The sequence below is a fragment of the Balaenoptera musculus genome, chromosome 2, assembly GCF_009873245.2.
Source record: "Balaenoptera musculus isolate JJ_BM4_2016_0621 chromosome 2, mBalMus1.pri.v3, whole genome shotgun sequence".
NCBI classification, from domain to species: domain Eukaryota; kingdom Metazoa; phylum Chordata; class Mammalia; order Artiodactyla; family Balaenopteridae; genus Balaenoptera; species Balaenoptera musculus.
In genome coordinates, this window is record NC_045786.1 from 58,215,062 (window position 1) to 58,232,156 (window position 17,095).

At 35.7% G+C, this 17,095-nt stretch overlaps 1 protein-coding gene across 3 annotated transcripts in view; it reads right to left on the reverse strand.

The window, feature by feature from the left end:
- Nucleotides 1-17,095, reverse strand: part of SCAPER (S-phase cyclin A associated protein in the ER) — a 475,492-nt gene that overhangs the window by 109,653 nt on the left and 348,744 nt on the right. For all 3 annotated transcript variants that reach the window (XM_036843858.1, XM_036843856.1, XM_036843857.1), the window contains exon 25: nt 16,112-16,235. In XM_036843858.1, the coding sequence (XP_036699753.1) occupies nt 16,112-16,235 (124 nt within the window). The remainder of the gene's footprint in view (nt 1-16,111; nt 16,236-17,095) is intronic.

Here is a 17,095-nt window from a genome sequence, read left to right on the forward strand (position 1 = left end):
TGTATATATATGTATGTGTGTGTTTGTATGTGTATAAAATGTCAAACTTCAGAAAAGTTGCAAGTATAGTTCAGAATCATGCTGCACCTAGTTGTCATGTCTTGTTCCTACCCATCTAGAAAATTCCTCAGTGACTCCTTGAACTTTCATGATTTTGAGACTTTTGAAGATTACAGGTTATTTTGAAGAAGGTCCCACAATTTGGGTATGTCTGATGTTTCCTCACGATTAGATTCAGATTATGCATCTTTGGCAGGAATATCATAGTAGTGATACTGTGTTCTTCTCATTGCAGCCTATCAGGTGACAGACAATTTTGATTTGTTGCACTACTGATAATGTTCACTTTGATCACCTAAGGTGGTGTGTACCAGGTTTTCCCACTACAAAGTCACTTTTTTTTTTTTCAAAGTCACTTTTATTTTGTAATTAATAACAACTTGGTAGGAATGTACTTTGAAACTAGGTAAATATCCTATTCCTCATCACATATTCATTTTTTTAAAGAAATGGGTACAGCATAAGTATTTCATAAAAAAGTAAATATTTCTCTTTCACTGGTTAAAAAAAGGCAGAGTGATATTTGGAACAGAATTTGAGATATAGGTCCTCCTGCTTAAACTGACAGATCAATTACCATTTGTATCTATTTAAAACATAGGCCATTATTTTAAAAAATGTAGAAGTACAATAAATGTATTCTTTCCTCACATTTGAAACCTGAGAAATAAGCAAGCTTCTGTAGGGTAAAAGCTAAGGCCATGTCATTTCACTGTTAAGTCAGTATCTGTCTTAAACTGAACCTGGCTTAAGTCCAGCTGGAGCTCTCACCGCTTAGCACTCACTCCTTTTCCCTCTGCCTTTACTTGGGCTGTAAGCTTACTAAGGTTGATATTTTTTCTCATTTCCTTAGATAATGATTAAATTACTTATCAATCAGTTCTCAGTTTAGATAAGCTCCTCTAGGAACTTCCCCCGACTCTTGAATATCTCAGCACCCTGTCTTGACTCATCATAACCCTTACAATATTATATCGCATTTGTCTGTTTGCTTGTTTGAACTGAACTATCCACAAGACTGTAAATTCCAAGAAGACTAAGATTGTGGCTTTAGTCCATTAAAAATTTAATAACTTAACTAGAACAATACCAACAGATTTAAACTCTTTTGGTTCTTCTGCTATCCCACTCCATGCCTCTATACTTAAGTAACCACTATCACAAATTTTGTGTTTGTCATTTCCTTGCTTAATAAAGTTTTTTAAATCACATACGTATGTGTTCCTAAAGAATATAATTTTTAGTTTCCCTTGTTTTCACACTTTATAAAAATAATATTTGAAAAAATTAATTAGTGAATTTAATTTACTAATATTTTTAGAATTTTTGCTTTGGTTCATGAGAGAAACTGGCCTGCATTTTTTTTTTTCTTGTTTGGTTTTGTTAACAAGGTTGTACTGGTCTCAAAGAATGCATTGGGAAGAAGTTCCACTTTTTCTCTTTCTGGAATAGTTTAAGATTGAAATGATCTCTTCCTTGAATGTTTGATAGAAGTTGGCTATAAGATCATCTAGGCTTGTGATTTCTTTGTGGAAAGACTGTGAATAACCAATTCAATTTCTTTAATGGTTAGAGAAAATTTCAGGCTTTCTATTTCTTCTTGAGTTGGTTTGTTGAGTTATAATTTTCTAGGAATTTGTTAAATTAATTTAAAATTTTAAATGCACTGGTATAAAGTTGTTTGAAGTATTCTCTTTTTAATTCCTCTTCAAGCTGCAGATAATTCTTTATATTCCTTATATTATTTGTGTCTCTTCGTTTTTTTCGTGATCAAGTTTGGCAGAGGCTTGCCTACTATATTAGATTTTATGAATAACTAATTTTTGCTTTGTTGATATTCTCCAATGTTTGTTTTCTAACTACCTATTATAATTTCCCTTGTTTTCTCTCTAGGTCAATTTGGCTGTTCTTTTTCTAAGATTCTTAAGTGAAATACCCAACTACTTATCCATACACTTTATTCTTTTCAAATATAAGCATTTAAATATATATATTTTACAGTTTTGCTTTATTGCATCCCCCCAAATTTTGATACGTAGTATTTTCATTATTGTCCTATTTTAAGTTCAAAAATTTGTGACTTACTGTATGACTCCTGAGTTTAAGTCTCTAAATTTCTAAATGTATATGGATGTTTATCTTTTTGTTATCGATTTCCATCTTAATTGCATTACATTCAGAGCAAATTGGTTGCAGAATACTTCTATTAAAAACTACAAACTTCCCCTTAAGTATTGTTTTTTGGGGATATGCTATATTTTCATTATCATCAATTCAAATTATTTTCTAATTTCCCTTGTGATTTTGTAGGTATATTATTGATTTCTAATTTTATTCCATTGTGGTCAGAGAATATACTTTCAGTTTCTTTAAATTTACTAAGATTGTTTTATGGCCCAGCATATAGTCAATCTTGAACACACTATGTATGCTAGAAAAGAATGTGCGTATTCTGCAGTTGCTGGGTGTAGTGATGTATAAATATCAATTAGATCTAGGTGGTATCATCTATATTTTTACTGACTTTTTTTTTAGTCAAGTTATTTTATCAGTTGCTGAAGGAAGGTGCTGAATATCCATCTATGAGAATGGAATTATTTATTTTTCTCTTTGTTAATATTTGCTTCCTGTATTTTGAAGCTGTTATTAAGTACATACATATTTATGATTGCTATATTTTCCTATTGGTTAACCTTTTATCAATTTGCAATGTTGCTCTTTATATCTTCTAATACTGTTATATATTAAACTCCTCTTCGTTTGATATGAATGTAGCTATTCTAGCTTTTTGTTTTATTTTGTTTTCAACTTATATTTATATAGGTCTGTGTTTTTATATTTAAGTACATCTCATATAGGTAGCATTTAGTTGGGTCTTGGTTTTTACCCTTTTTGACAATTTATGCCTTGTAACTTTTTCAAGGAAAGTTTTGCACATTTTGTTTAATATAATTATTGATATATTTGGGTTAGATTTGCTGTTTTATTGTTTTCTGTTTGTCTCACTGTGTTTTGGAATATTTAGATATATTACAGAATTCCATTTTAATTTACATATTAGCTTCTAAGCTATTTTGCTAGTAGCTGCTTTAAGGGATTATAATATACAATCTTAACTTTTCCTAGTTTACTTAGAGTTAAGTTCATACCACTTTGTATAAAATTCAGAAACTTTGTAACCTTATAGGTTTTCTGTCCTCCCCATCCTTTATACTATAGTTATCATATGCAGTACACCTAAACATGTTATAGCCTTATAAGACAGTGCTAAAATTTTTGGTTTAAACCATAACATGTATTTTTAAATTTTGTTAAAGAAACAAAGAGGAAACAAATCTTCGTTTCCAGTGTTCTTCATTTTTTCCTTCCTAAAGATAGCAATTTTCATTGGGTATCATTTTCCTTCAGTCTGAAGAACTTTAGCATTTCTAGTAGTGCAAATCTGTTGTCAACTAATTGTCTTAGGCATATATTTTAAAATGTCAACTGTATTTATTTCACCTTTATTCTTGAAGGATTTTTTTTGCTGGATATAGAAATTCTGGATTGAATTTTTTCTTCTTCTAGCATTTTAAAGATGCTCACTGTCTCTGGCCTCTGATGAGACAGATGTCAGACACTATCTGAATCATTATTTGCCTGTATGCAGTGTGGCAACTTTCGACATTTTCTCTTTTTATTATACTTGGTTTTTATCAGTTTGACTATGATTTACTTAGGCATGATTATCTTTGTATTTATCCTTTTGGAGGTTTGCTGAACTTCTGATTGAATCTATATATTTATGACTTTTACCAAATTTGGAAAAAATTTAGACATTATTCTTTCTAAAATATTTTAATGCTTCATTCTCTGTTTTTCTTCTGGATATCCAATATATATTACACTGTTTGATATTGTCCCACAAGTCCCTAAGGCTCTGTTCTTTTTCTCTGTTTTTGTTCCCCATTCCCTCTACCACACACATTCTTCAGACTGGTTAATTCCTATTCATATAACTTTAAGTTCAATAATATTTCTTCTGTTACCTCCATTCTGCTGTTAAGCCCACTAGTGAATTGTTTTTTAAAAACGTATACTTATTTTGTAAATAATTTTACACTTCTCTCAGCCTTCCCTAATGTTAACACCCTACATATAACTATAGCACAATTACCAAAACCAGAAAATTAACACTGATACAAAACAATGAACTAAACTACAGACCTCATTAGAATTTTGCCAGTTTTCTCACTAACGTCCTTTTTTTCGGCTTCAGGATCCAATCCAGAATCCCACACTGAATTTAGTTGTCACATCTCTCTAGTCTCTGTGAGTTTTTCAGTCTTTGCATTTCATAAGCTATCCTGTAGACTGTCCTCAATTTGGATTTTGTCTGATATTTTCTCATATTTAGATGGCATTTTTGGCAAGAGTACCACAGAAGTGATAGTGTGAGCTTCTAAGTATATAATATTAGAGGGTAAATGATGTTGATATGTTCTGTTTCTGGTGACGTTAGCTTTGATCACATAGTTAAGGTAATATCTGCCAAATTTCTTTATTGTAAAGTTTCTATTTTCCTTCTTTGTAATTCAAAGTATCTCGTGTGGAGTTATTTTGAAACTTCGAAAATATCCTGTTTCTCGTCATACTTTTACTCACTAAGTTTTGCATCCATTGATGATTCTCTCCTGCAATAATTGAATAATTGAAATTCAGGAGACCTGAATTTGAATCCCAGTTCTATTGGTAACAGGCTGTGAAACTTTCGGCAAATTACTGTGGTGTTTGTCTAATGTTGATTTTTCTATTTTCATCATTCCCTCTCATTAATTCATTTAGTGAATTTTTAAATTCAGTTACTGTATTTTTCAGTTTGATTCTTTTAAAAAAGCAGGCATATGACTTTTTTGGATTCAACTGCAAAACTCTATTCTTGGATAGCAGCTGAAATCTCAGTTCAGTTTGTCTTTAGCTGAGGCACTTGGAGTCTGTCCCACACATATATGGTACCAGGGTCATTCAGATATTTATAAATAATTTAGGGGATCCTCCTTTCTGGCTCTCTTTTTGAATATCATCCTTACATTCTAGCAGTTGTCTTTGCCCCAGATTCTGTCTTCTGGTTCTTTAGGCCAGAAGAATTGAGGATTTTCTACAGTAGTTCTAGTCATCCCATGTGGTACCAACTGTGGCCTGCCCTCAGGCTAAAAGCCATAAAACCAGGAAACTCACTCAATGCTGTTCCCTTCTTCCAAGTGTCTATTCCAATCAGAATTTGTCTGCTTTTGATTGGTCTCTAGTACCTTCAGGTAGGTTTTTTTCATACTTTACCCAGAGATTATACTTGTCATCTGCAGGAGGGTCAGTCTGGTAGGAGCTTATTCAATAATATCTGAAGCAGTACTGGATCATCTGTATGATACTGATTCTTTCAAATATGTTAAGACTTGCTTTATGGCCTAGTGTGTAGTCAATTCTTATAAATTTCCCATGTGTGCTTATATAAAATATATATTCTCTAATATTGCCATACGGTTCTATCTATGTGCATTAAACCAAGTTTGTGAATTGTTTTATTCAGCTTTGTACATATTTAACAATTCTGTCTGCTTTACCTACCATTTGAAAGCAGTGTGATAAAATCTCCACTATGATGCTGGATGTGTCAATTTCTCACTCAAGCAGTCAACTAATGATTCTAGGTGACAGTAATAATAATGATGATGATACTATTTCATATGACTGCAGTAGAAGAGCAATTAGAGTTATAATCTGACCCATATTCTTTCACTAGGTCAATTTTGAATGTAGCTTTGAGGGTAAAGTTCTACATCAGTTACAATATCCTTTAACTGTTCTCACCAAACTTATATCAGCGGTGTGTCATGTAATATAGTAGAAAGAAGGTTAGGTTGGGATTTTGGAGACCTGAATTTGAATCCCAGTTCTATTGGTAACAGGCTGTGAAACTTTCGGCAAATACCCACCCTAAACATCTCCCATCCTTCTCCTTTTTTGAGTTCCTTTGTCCTCATGTAAAACAAGGAGGACTGGACTAGACAAGATACTATGAAGGCCTCCTCTCTGTTTCTGATATACTCTGTATCAATAAGCTATATAGCCTACTAGACACAGAGTTCACATTATTGATGAAGAAAAGGGTAGGGTGTCCTTGACATGCTGAGCAAGTGCCACATAGTGAGGAAAGGAGAAACAAGATGCAAGTGGCATCAGGAAGAGCAATATTACCAGTAGAGAGTTGAAGGATTTCTGCTCCCTGTAATTAACTATTAAGTCCATGTTCTGGCTCCTTGGTACAAAGAAAACAATGTGGTGAATGGCCAATTCCAGGCCTTTGCTGCTGTAATGAAAATGAAATAGGCACCTGCATAGCTCTGCACATGACTCAGTGAAAAATGATCCCCTTGCTCTAAGGTTGCACTTATATTTTCTTTGTTTGTACACAGGGCTTTCTTGTCACATTCTGAAGTGCTCACCAACAGTCTCTTTGATCCAACAGTACCATATCAATTATTTAAGGTTTGTACATCACTTTTCAATTAACAGTTTCCTTGGCTCCAGAAAATATATACACACAATTTATAAGAGTATTCTTTAAATATTCCATGAGGAACAGGTTACTATGAATTAAAAATAAGAATGCTAATAAAATATGTAATACCTTTTAAAGTGCAATGAAACATCAAGAAATTATAAATCTTTTAATTAAATGCTTCTTCAGTGTATCTTACCCAGGTGACAATATTAAACATGTATAAAATTAAAGTCACAAAAATGTTACTTCATCTCATTTGTCAACTCAATAAAGTGAGGACACATCAATTTAGGTTATAGGAAGGGATGTCCTGGACAGGGACTCAGGAGACTAGCATCCAGGTCATGGTTCTATCACTAGGTAGTTGTATGATCTCTTTGCCACGTCTCAATTTACTAATCTGTAACATGGACTATTTAGAACTTGTTCAACATTAAAAGTCTATCGATCTATTTTCACAGCACTCAGTAGTACTTGTACTGGTCTTTTTTTTTTTTTAATATTTATTTATTTATTTTTGGCTGTGTTGGGTCTTCTGTGCGAGTTGGGTTTCTGTGCGAGGGCTTTCTCTAGTTGCGGCGAGTGGGGGCCACTCTTCATCACGGTGCGCGGGCCTCTCACTGTCGCGGCCTCTCTTGTTGCAGAGCACAAGCTCCAGACGCGCAGGCTCAGTAGCTGTGGCTCACAGGCCTAGTTGCTCTGCGGCATGTGGGATCTTCCCAGAGCAGGGCTCGAACCCGTGTCCCCCGCATTGGCAGGCAGATTCTCAACCACTGCGCCACCAGGGAAGCCTATACTGGTCTTTTTTTATGGTAATAAACACGTAACATAAATTTACCGTCTAACAATTTTAAGTATACATTACAGTCTAATTAACTATATGCACATGGTTGTAAAACAGATCTCTAGAACTTTTTCATCTTGCATGACTGAAACTCAATACCCACTGAACAGTAACTTCCCACTTCCCCTCACTCCAGCTCCTGGAAATCACCATTCGACTTTCAGTTTAATGAGTTTGACTACTTTAGATATCTCACGTAAGTGAAATCATGCAGTATTTGCCCTTCTGTGACTGGCTTATTTCATAAGGTTCATCCATGTTGTAGCATATGGCAGGATTTCCTTCCTTTTTATGGCTAACCAATATTCCAGTGTAGGTACATACATTTTCTTTATCCACTCATTTGTCAATGGACATTTAGGTTATCTCCCCCTCTTAGTTACTATGAATAATGCTACAGTGAACATGAGAGTGCAAGTATCTATTTGAGATTCTAATTTCAATTCTTTTTGGGTAAATACCAAGAAGTAATCCCATATGGTAGTTCTATTTTTAATTTCTTGAGGAACTGCCATTACTGTTCTCCAAAGCAGCTGCACCATTTTACATTTCCACCAGCAGTGCACAAGGGTTCCAATTTCTCCAAATTCTTGCCAATACTTGCTACGTTCTGTGTTTTTGATTTTTGGATATTATGTATTTTGGATATTAACCCTTCATCAGATATATAAGTTTCAAATATTTTCTCCCACTCTGAAGTTTGCCTTTTCATTTTGTTGATTGTTTCATTTGCTGTACAGAAGCCGTTTAGTTTGATGTAGTGTCACTTGTTTATTTTTGCTTTTGTTGTACTTTTGGCATCATATCCCCCCCAAAAAATTCTTGCCAGGACTAATGTCAAGGAGCTTTCTCTTCATGTTTCCTTTTAGGAGTTTATGGTTTCAGGTCTTACATTTAAGTTTTAAGTCCATTTGGAGTTAATTTTTGTGTATTGTGTAATTTTTGTGTATGGTCCCCAACCTTTTTGGTACCAGGGACCAGTTTTGTGGAAGACAGTTTTTCCACGGACAGGGGCGCAGGGGCAGTGTGTGTGTGATGGTTCAGACGGTAATGCGAGCGATGGGGAGTTGCAGATGAAGCTTTGCTCATTTGCTCGCCACTCACCTCCTGCTGTGTGGCCTGGTTCCAGGGGTTGGGGACCCCTGGTGTAAGATAAGGTCCAATCTCATTCTTTTGCATGTGGATATCCACCATTTCCCAACAGCATTTACTATTACCCAACAGCATTTATTGAAGAGACCACCTTTTCCTTTGTATATTTTTGATGCCTTGTCAAATCTTAGTTGACTGTATATTTGTGGGTTTACTTCTGAGCTCTCTATTCTGTTCCATTGGTCTATGTGTCTGTTTTTATGTCAGTTTGCTTTAATCTTAATTATTTCCTTCCCTCTGCTAACTCTGGGCTTAGCTTTTCTTTTTCTAGTTTCTTGAGGTATAAAGTTGTTTGTTTGAGATCTTTCTTCCTTTTTAATGCAGGCACTTATTGCTATGAACTTCCCTCTTAGCACTGCCTTTAAGCATCTCGTAAGTTTTTGTATGTTATATTTTGTCTCAAAGATACTATATAATTTCTCTTCTAATTTCATTCTTTGATTCACTGTTTTTTTCATGAATTTGTTTAATTTCCACATATTTGTAAATTTTCCAGTTTTCTTTCTGCTATTAATTTCTATTTTCATTCCATTGTGGTCAGAAAATATACTTGGTATGGTATCAGTCATCTTAAAATTGTTGACTTGTTTTGTGACCTAACATGTGATCTATCCTGAAGAATGTTCCATGTGTGCTTGAGAAAAATGTGTATTCTGCTGCTGGTGGGTGGAATATTTTGTATATGTGTATTAGGTCCATTCAGCCTATACTGTTGTTCAAATCCTCTGTTTACTTAATGATTTTCTTTCTAGATGTTTATCCATTATTGAAAGTGTGGTATTGAAATCCCTTACTTTTACTGTGTTACTGTCATCTTCTTCCTTCAGTTCTTTTCAATGTTTGCTTCTTATATTTGAGTGCTCTGATGGGTGCATATGCATATATATTTACAATTGTTATACCTTCCTGAAAAATTGACCTTTTATTACTTGCAGAGCTTGTGCTCTGCAACAAGAGAGTTCTTTATCTCTTCTGAGAGTTTTTGACTTCAAGTCTATTTTGTCTGATATAGGTATGGCCACCTCTGCTCTTGTTTGGTTACCATTTGCATGGATTATCTTTGTCACTTCTTTCACTTTCAGCTTATGTGTGTCCTTAAATTTAAAGTGAGTCTGTTGTTGACAAAAGATTTTGATCCATTCAACCACTGTATGTCTTTTTACTGGAGAGTTTAATCTATTTACATTTAAAGTAATTATTGATAGAGAAGGAACTACTATTGCCATTTTGTTAATTATTTTCTGTCTTGTAGTTATTTTGTCCCTCATTCCTCTCCTGCTGTCTTGCTTTGTATTGTTGATTTTTTTTTGTAGTAACATGCTTTGATTCCTTTCTCATTTTGAGTATCTTCTATAGGTATTTTCTTTTTTTTTTCTTTTTATTTATTATTTATTTTTTTTGGCTGTGTTGGGTCTTCATTTCTGTGCGAGGGCTTTCTCTAGTTGCGGCAAGCAGGGGCCACTCTTCATCGTGGTGCGCGGGCCTCTCACTCTCGCGGCCTCTCTTGTTGCGGAGCATAGGCTCCAGACGCGCAGGCTCAGTAGTTGTGGCTCACAGACCTAGTTGCTCCGTGGCATGTGGGATCTTCTCAGACCAGGGCTCGAACCCGTGTCCCCTGCATTGGCAGGCATATTCTCAACCACTGCGCCACCAGGGAAGCCCTATAGGTATTTTCTTTGTGGTTGCCACTGGGTTTACATAAAACATCTTAGAGTTATAAGAATCTATTTCAAGCTGATAACAACATCAATCACATACAAATATGCTACACTTTTACTTCTCCGCCCCAATATTTTACGTTACTGATGTCATAAAATACATATTTTATATCATGTATCCATTAACATACTTTTATAGTTATAGTTATTTCTACACTTTTGTCTTTTAATTTCTATAACAGAATTAACAGTGATTTAACCACCCTCCCATTACAGTATTACAGCATTCAGTATTTGTCTATATATTTATGTTTACCAGTAAGCTTTATACTTTCATATGCTTTCATGTTGCTATTTAGTGTCTTTTTGTTCCCACTTGAAGGACTCCTTTTAGAATTTCTTGTAAAGTAGGTCTAGTAGTGGTGATGAATTCCCTTAGCTTTTATTTATCTGGGAAAGTTTTTATTTCTCCTTCATTTTTGAAGGATAGTTTTGCTGGATATAGTGTTCTTGGTTGGCCTTTTTTTCTTTTAGCATTTTGATTATAACCTCCCACTCCCTTCTGGCCTGTAGTGTTCCTGGTGAGAAATCCACTGATTGTTTTATGAGAGTTCCCTTGCATGTGACAAGCTGCTTTCCTTTTGCTGCATTCGAAATTCTGTCTTTGACTTTTGATAAGTTGATTATAATGTGTCTCTGTGAGATTCTTTGGATTCATCAAAGTTAGGATCTGTTGGAATTCTTGAATTTGGATTCCCTTTCTTTCACTAGATTGGGAAATTTTAGGCCATTATTTATTTAAATAAGCTTTCTGCCCCATTCTCTCTTTCTCTCTCCTTTTGGGACTACCATAATACATACACTGGCCTACTTTACAGTACAGCATAAGTCCCTTAGGCTTTTTTCATTCTTTTTTCTTTTTATTCCTGACTGGATAATTTCAAATGACCTATCTTTTAGTTCAATGATTCTTTCTTCTGTTTGATCAATGCTGATCTTGAATTCCTCTAATTTTTTCAGTTCAATCATTGTATTCTTCAGCTCCAAAACTTCTCTTTGGTTCTTTTTATATTTTCTACCTCTTTGTTATTTTCATTTTGTTCATATATCATTTTCTTGAGTTCATAGAACATCTTTATGATGATTATTCTGAATTTTTTATCAGGTAATTCATATACCTGTTTCTTTAGGGCTGGTTTTGAAGATTTATCTTGTTCTTTGTAGGGGCCATGTTTCCCTTTTTCTTTGTGTGTCTTGTAACTTTGTGTTGGGATCTGCACATTTGAAAAAACAGGCATGACTTTTAGACTGTACATACTGGCTTTGTAAAGGGGAAGACACCAATCACCTTGACTAGGGAATTAGGCATTCTCTGAAACTTTTGTAGGGGATAGGACTTCTCTGGGCCTGCGTGTGCAATTCCTCAATTAGAAAGGCTTGCTGGTTTCTATTTCAGGAGATCATAATCTCTTGCTCCCTCTGGTGTCTGCCTGCAGCACTGCAAGTTCTCTGGTTCTCAGCAGCAAGCTGCCTTGCTCTCTCTTGTTCTCAGGGGCTGCCAGGCATCCAAAGTATGCCAGTTTCCTGTCAGTGCCATAAGTCAGGTGAGACAGATACAAGTCCCCTGGCAATCCTCCAAAAAGCCAGAATGCAGGACTCACACTCAACTCCCCTCCCTCCTAAAGGGGAGAACCCATGAGCTGGGGTATTATCTTCCAGTGTGGAGCTGTGCCAACTTGAGAGAAGGGCAATCATGAGTAAAGCAAAACAGTTCTTCTTACCCACATCAATGTGGCTGTTCTTGGCTTTGAGATCATCTGGGGTATTGCAATATCTTAACTGTTTCCCAGAGTTCTCATAATGGTATTTTGGTCTGTATATAGTTGTTAAGTGTCTCTGTGGGGAATGAGAACTGGGACTTCCTATTTTGCCAGTTTGCTCTTTTTCACTGGTCTTTTTATTGCCTTCTAATGTGCATGTCTGGTCTCCTCAAGGAGACATTTTGAAGGTAGAGGCGTACTTTTCTATGCACTGAATGATTTAGGTACAGAGAAGATTCTTAACAATCACTTATTGAATGAAATCTGCTTTAACATATTTTAAAGTTTTCATACTTTTTGGAAGATAATACATCTCTGTTAGCCTTCATCCTAGATCATGCCTGTCTAAATGTACTGTTTTTACAGGGCTCCAAATAAATTCCTCAAGACCTTATCTTAAAAATCCTACTTTGAATCTGCACTGCAAGAAAAAGCACAGACTTTTACAGTGCCACATATGCTAATTTAGCTTTTGTAAAAATCATAATCCAGAATTGTAGAATTTCCACCCTTCCTCAAGGCATGGGCAAATACAATTTCTTCCCAAAAGCCTCTCCAATGCTTCAAGTTAGAACTCATTCATTCATTCATCAAATATTTAACAGGCACCTCTTATGTGCCAGGCACTCTTTTAGGCTGTGTGGGCTACTCTGTAGCTCTGATTATGTTACAGAACTTCTCATAGCTTTTCTTTAATGTTAATGTATGTAAGTTGTTCCTTCTTCAACTGTGGGCTTCTAGAGGGAAGGAACTGTGTCCAATTCACCTCTGTAACCCTGTAATCTGTACAATGCTTTGCACATAATTGAGATGAAATACAAGAGTGCTAAAACAAACTCCAAACAGCTAGATTGGGGGAAAAGAAAGTCTTCTAAACCATCTCAGTTTGCTGAAGAACCAGAAAGGCTGAAGTGCCCTATAATCAGGTGTTATATAAATTCCACCAGATCTCAATTAATTAGCTTCTTTTATGCTTCTTTCTAATCCTTCTGGAAAATGTGTTGATGACTATTTTCTATCCTTTACTTAAAGGTTACTAACAAGTTAGTGATCCATATTTCAGTTACATGTATATCAAAACAAGTCAGCAATAAAAATGGAAATGCACTCAAGTGATTTCCAGAAATGTAAATATCACCATCACTAGCTACCACCACCCTCCACTTCCCCAACTCAGAAAACATACCCTCCTCTCCCACCTATCACAAACTCTATCACAGCAGTATTAGAATTGACAGCTAGAGAATAAAAAGCCAAAAGGAACAGCAGAAACCAGAAAGTGCCACATATAGGAGGGATAAAATGTGTTCGACAGACTAATGTCCCAGGATCCCAGTTCTAAACTGAACAAAATAAACATAGAATGTGGTGAAATCCACTGGTTGGGAGATTAAAAGTTTTCTGAGTGTCAAGAAACCTTGAAGTCACAAGTAAGGGAATATTATTCAAAGAAAACTGGGGATTTCAAAGTACAGGGAGAGGATCAAGCTACTTTTACAAGCTCCTGGTACATAGTAGGCACTTAGTAAATGAAAGCTATTATGAGGAGCTAAGGTCTAGCTCAAATGTCCCTCCTTTGTGATGTCCCAGGCACAGGCTACTGAGCTCCTTCCTCTGTGCTCCGTTATACTCTGTACAGGTTTCCAACACACCATTTTTATATGCAATTTACAAATTTATTCCCACTCCTATGCAGGAATTTCCTGGATGGTTGGGATCATGTCTTATGCTTCTCTGGAACTGGAAATAGTAGGCGCTTACAATTATTAAGTGAGAGAATAAACAAACTACCTCATACAATAAGAAAAGGTTTCGATTATAAAAGAATGAAGGGCTAGGATGAAAGATCTTGTCTATAAGTCTTCTTGCTCATTCCTTCGCACTTCAAATGTCTCTTTTGTTACTTGTTCTGTTCAAAGTACATTTACGTATCTTCTTCCATTAGCAATATAGAATAGGTTTCACAGAGTAAATTCTTCCAGATGATGCAGCATGCAACAGTGGGAGAGCATGGGGTTTGGTTTTTTAGTTTTTACTTCTCATTTTGAAATAATTTTAAATTGGTAATGGAAGAATATGAATTATATACTTTGAACAGGACAAGTAACAAAAGAGAATGGCTTTTAAATGTGAAAGAATATGCAAGAAGACTTAAAAACAGGATATGATGCAAGAATGTAGAGTTCCCTTCACCCAGTATCCCTACTGTTAACACCTTACAAAACCATAGTATAATTACCGGAAGCAAGAAGTGAGCCAGTAAAATTAACTATTCTACAGACCTTATTTGAATTTTCAAGTTTTCTCACTAACGTCCTTTTTCTGGTCTAGGATCCCACATTACATCTAATTGTCAGATCTCCTTAGTTTCCTCCAGTCTGTGACAGTTCTCCAACCTTTCCTTTTCTTTCATGACACTGACACTTTTGAAAAGTACAAGTCAATTTTTGTGTAGAATGTCCCTTAATTTGGGTTTGACAGACCTAGGTTGGACTCTTGACTCCATGACTTACTATCTATGTAGCCTTGGGCAAGCCAACCTTTGTGGGACTCAAGTTTCCTCATCTGTAAAATGATATAATAATACTGACTTTCTGTTTTAAAAATTAAATGAAGCAATATATATTAAAATACCTGGAATATAAGGCCATACCACAAATGCTAAGTCTTTTCTCCTTGCCCCTGCCTTTCAACTATTTCTGATAGAATTTTGCTAAAAGTGTAACCCGTATTTCAATGCCTTCTTTTATAGATAAAACCACACATAACTTAGCCCTCAAGTGATGACTCAGTGTCATCACTATAAATAGCCATTATTGCACTGTGTAACAGTTCTAGGTCTGTGTTTTTTGTTCTCTCTCACTGCAGTCCCTTCTCATTGTCAGTATGCCTACGTGTAAGGGCCTCATCATTTCCTTTCTGATTTTCAGCTTGAAACATATGGAGTTCCATTTATTTACTTATATATTCATCAAAGACATACTGAAGCTACTGTGTCAGGCCCTGTGTTAGGATCTTGGAGAAGGTGATAAATTACCTCCTGTCCTCCTTGATTTTATGGCTAGTTGGGGAAATGGACAAGTAAACAGTTAATTACAATTCAATGTGATTAATTCTATGAATGACATAATGCAGAGGAGCATATAAGAAGAACACCTAGCCTGGACTTGGGGAAAGAGTCAGGTTGGGGAAGGTTTCATAAAGAAGGTGCCATTATGTCTCAGTAAAGGTCTGCAGAATGTGTAGAAATTAACCAGATGGAGAAGGAAAGAGGGCAAAAGGCACACAGTTTAGGAAGAGCTATTAGAAATACATGCTCAGTAAAAGTAGATCGGTTCTGAAAAATAAATCTCCTGTGTTATAAACTTGCAGCTTGAGAGCGATTTTGTGCCAATACCTCAGGGGCTCAGAAACTTGACCAGGAAAATTCTGGCCCCAGGGTTGTGTTCTGGAGACTGCAGTTGACAGACCTAAACCTTTGGATATTATGCTGAGCTTACTTACCTCTTTCAACATCTGTGAACCGAAGTAAAATTTAAGGCTACAATTGGCTGCTTGTTCCCATTTCAAAAGTATAACAGGTTTGCCCCTTTCTGACAGAGGAGTTTCTTGCTTCAAAAAAATATATCAATGGTCATCAAAAAGTCCTTTTTAAACTGACCCTTTTAACTGAGCTGGTAAGAGAGGTTTTGAGACTTTCCCAGCTGTCTTCCCTTCTACAGCACTCATTCCTACGGCCTCAGAGGTTTGCCTTTGAGCCTAACTCATTCCAAAGCTCTAGTCTGACCATGTAAATTTATGATCTCAGCAAGTGCTACAAGTATATTACCCATTAAATACTGGAACTTAGGAGAATGCAATATAAGATTTTCAAATTAAGAGGTTTTTCTGCCAGTTCCTATTTTACTCTCCCAGTCATCTTCACTTTTTTTTTTTTTTTTCCCAATCTGGAGAGTAAATAAACTTTTAGTTTTCTCCACAGGGGATATTTCTCAAATCTTAGCTGCTTCTAACTCAAAGCAATAATATTACATACCGTCAACTGGTGTATGAGGAGGTCCATTAAGAAGGTAATCTTGTTACTAAACAGAACATCAGTGCAGTTTTCTGAACAGTTATTGCAGGTGAGGTTGTAAACATTGATTGCATTGCAGAGAGACCTAACAGAAGGAGAAAAACACCACTTATAAAACCCGTGCAGCTCTTCTCTAAACAATTTAAAATACATAAAATGAATGGTATAAAAGCAACAGGCATGGGATAGAAGTCACTCTAAAAAAAAAAACAAGCCAAATATTACTAGGTGCAAGGTCCAACAGCTAGATATAAAAGCTTGTAATTTTTATCCACAGCCCAGTGTTCATTAGTAACTAATTCTTGCCTCTTATTAATTTCTTAGTTGCAGCAGCAGGCAATGGAAATGTACTTACCAGTCTACTGACAAGGTCTTAATAATCTAAGATTAGATATTACCCAGGAATTTTGGGATCTAGAAATCTTTGAATAATACCCAGAAAAAAAGGTCTGCCAAAGCTCCCGTTGCTAGATCTCCTGGTCGACAAGGGCAGATGATGGAAGAAGGGAGCACACATGAGGAGAAACTAGAGGCTTTCCCTGTGAGACAAGAACTGCAGAGTTCTGGGGAGTGAGCACCACACCTGCTCAGAGACTGAGCAGGGGAGGACCTAGAGAGTAAAACAGTCTAAGGTCAAACCCACCAAAGAAATGTTTTTTTTTTCTTAAGGATTAAAAAATTATATGCCACTGTTCAAAGAAACATTTGGAGCAACACTCAATGGGTATTCTTCTGAGTGCTTTGAAAACTGTGATTAACCTGCATTGCCTGAGTGATCAATGTTGATTCCTGCCTGTCTGACTAAATCTCCTGCTTAAGTCCTATGTATAAGTGTTTTGATTTAGTCCCTTACAACCAATCCTCTAGAACAACAATTCTTAAAGTGTGAACCATGGACCAGTAGCATCAATATCACCTGGGAACTTTCAGAAATGCAAATTCTCA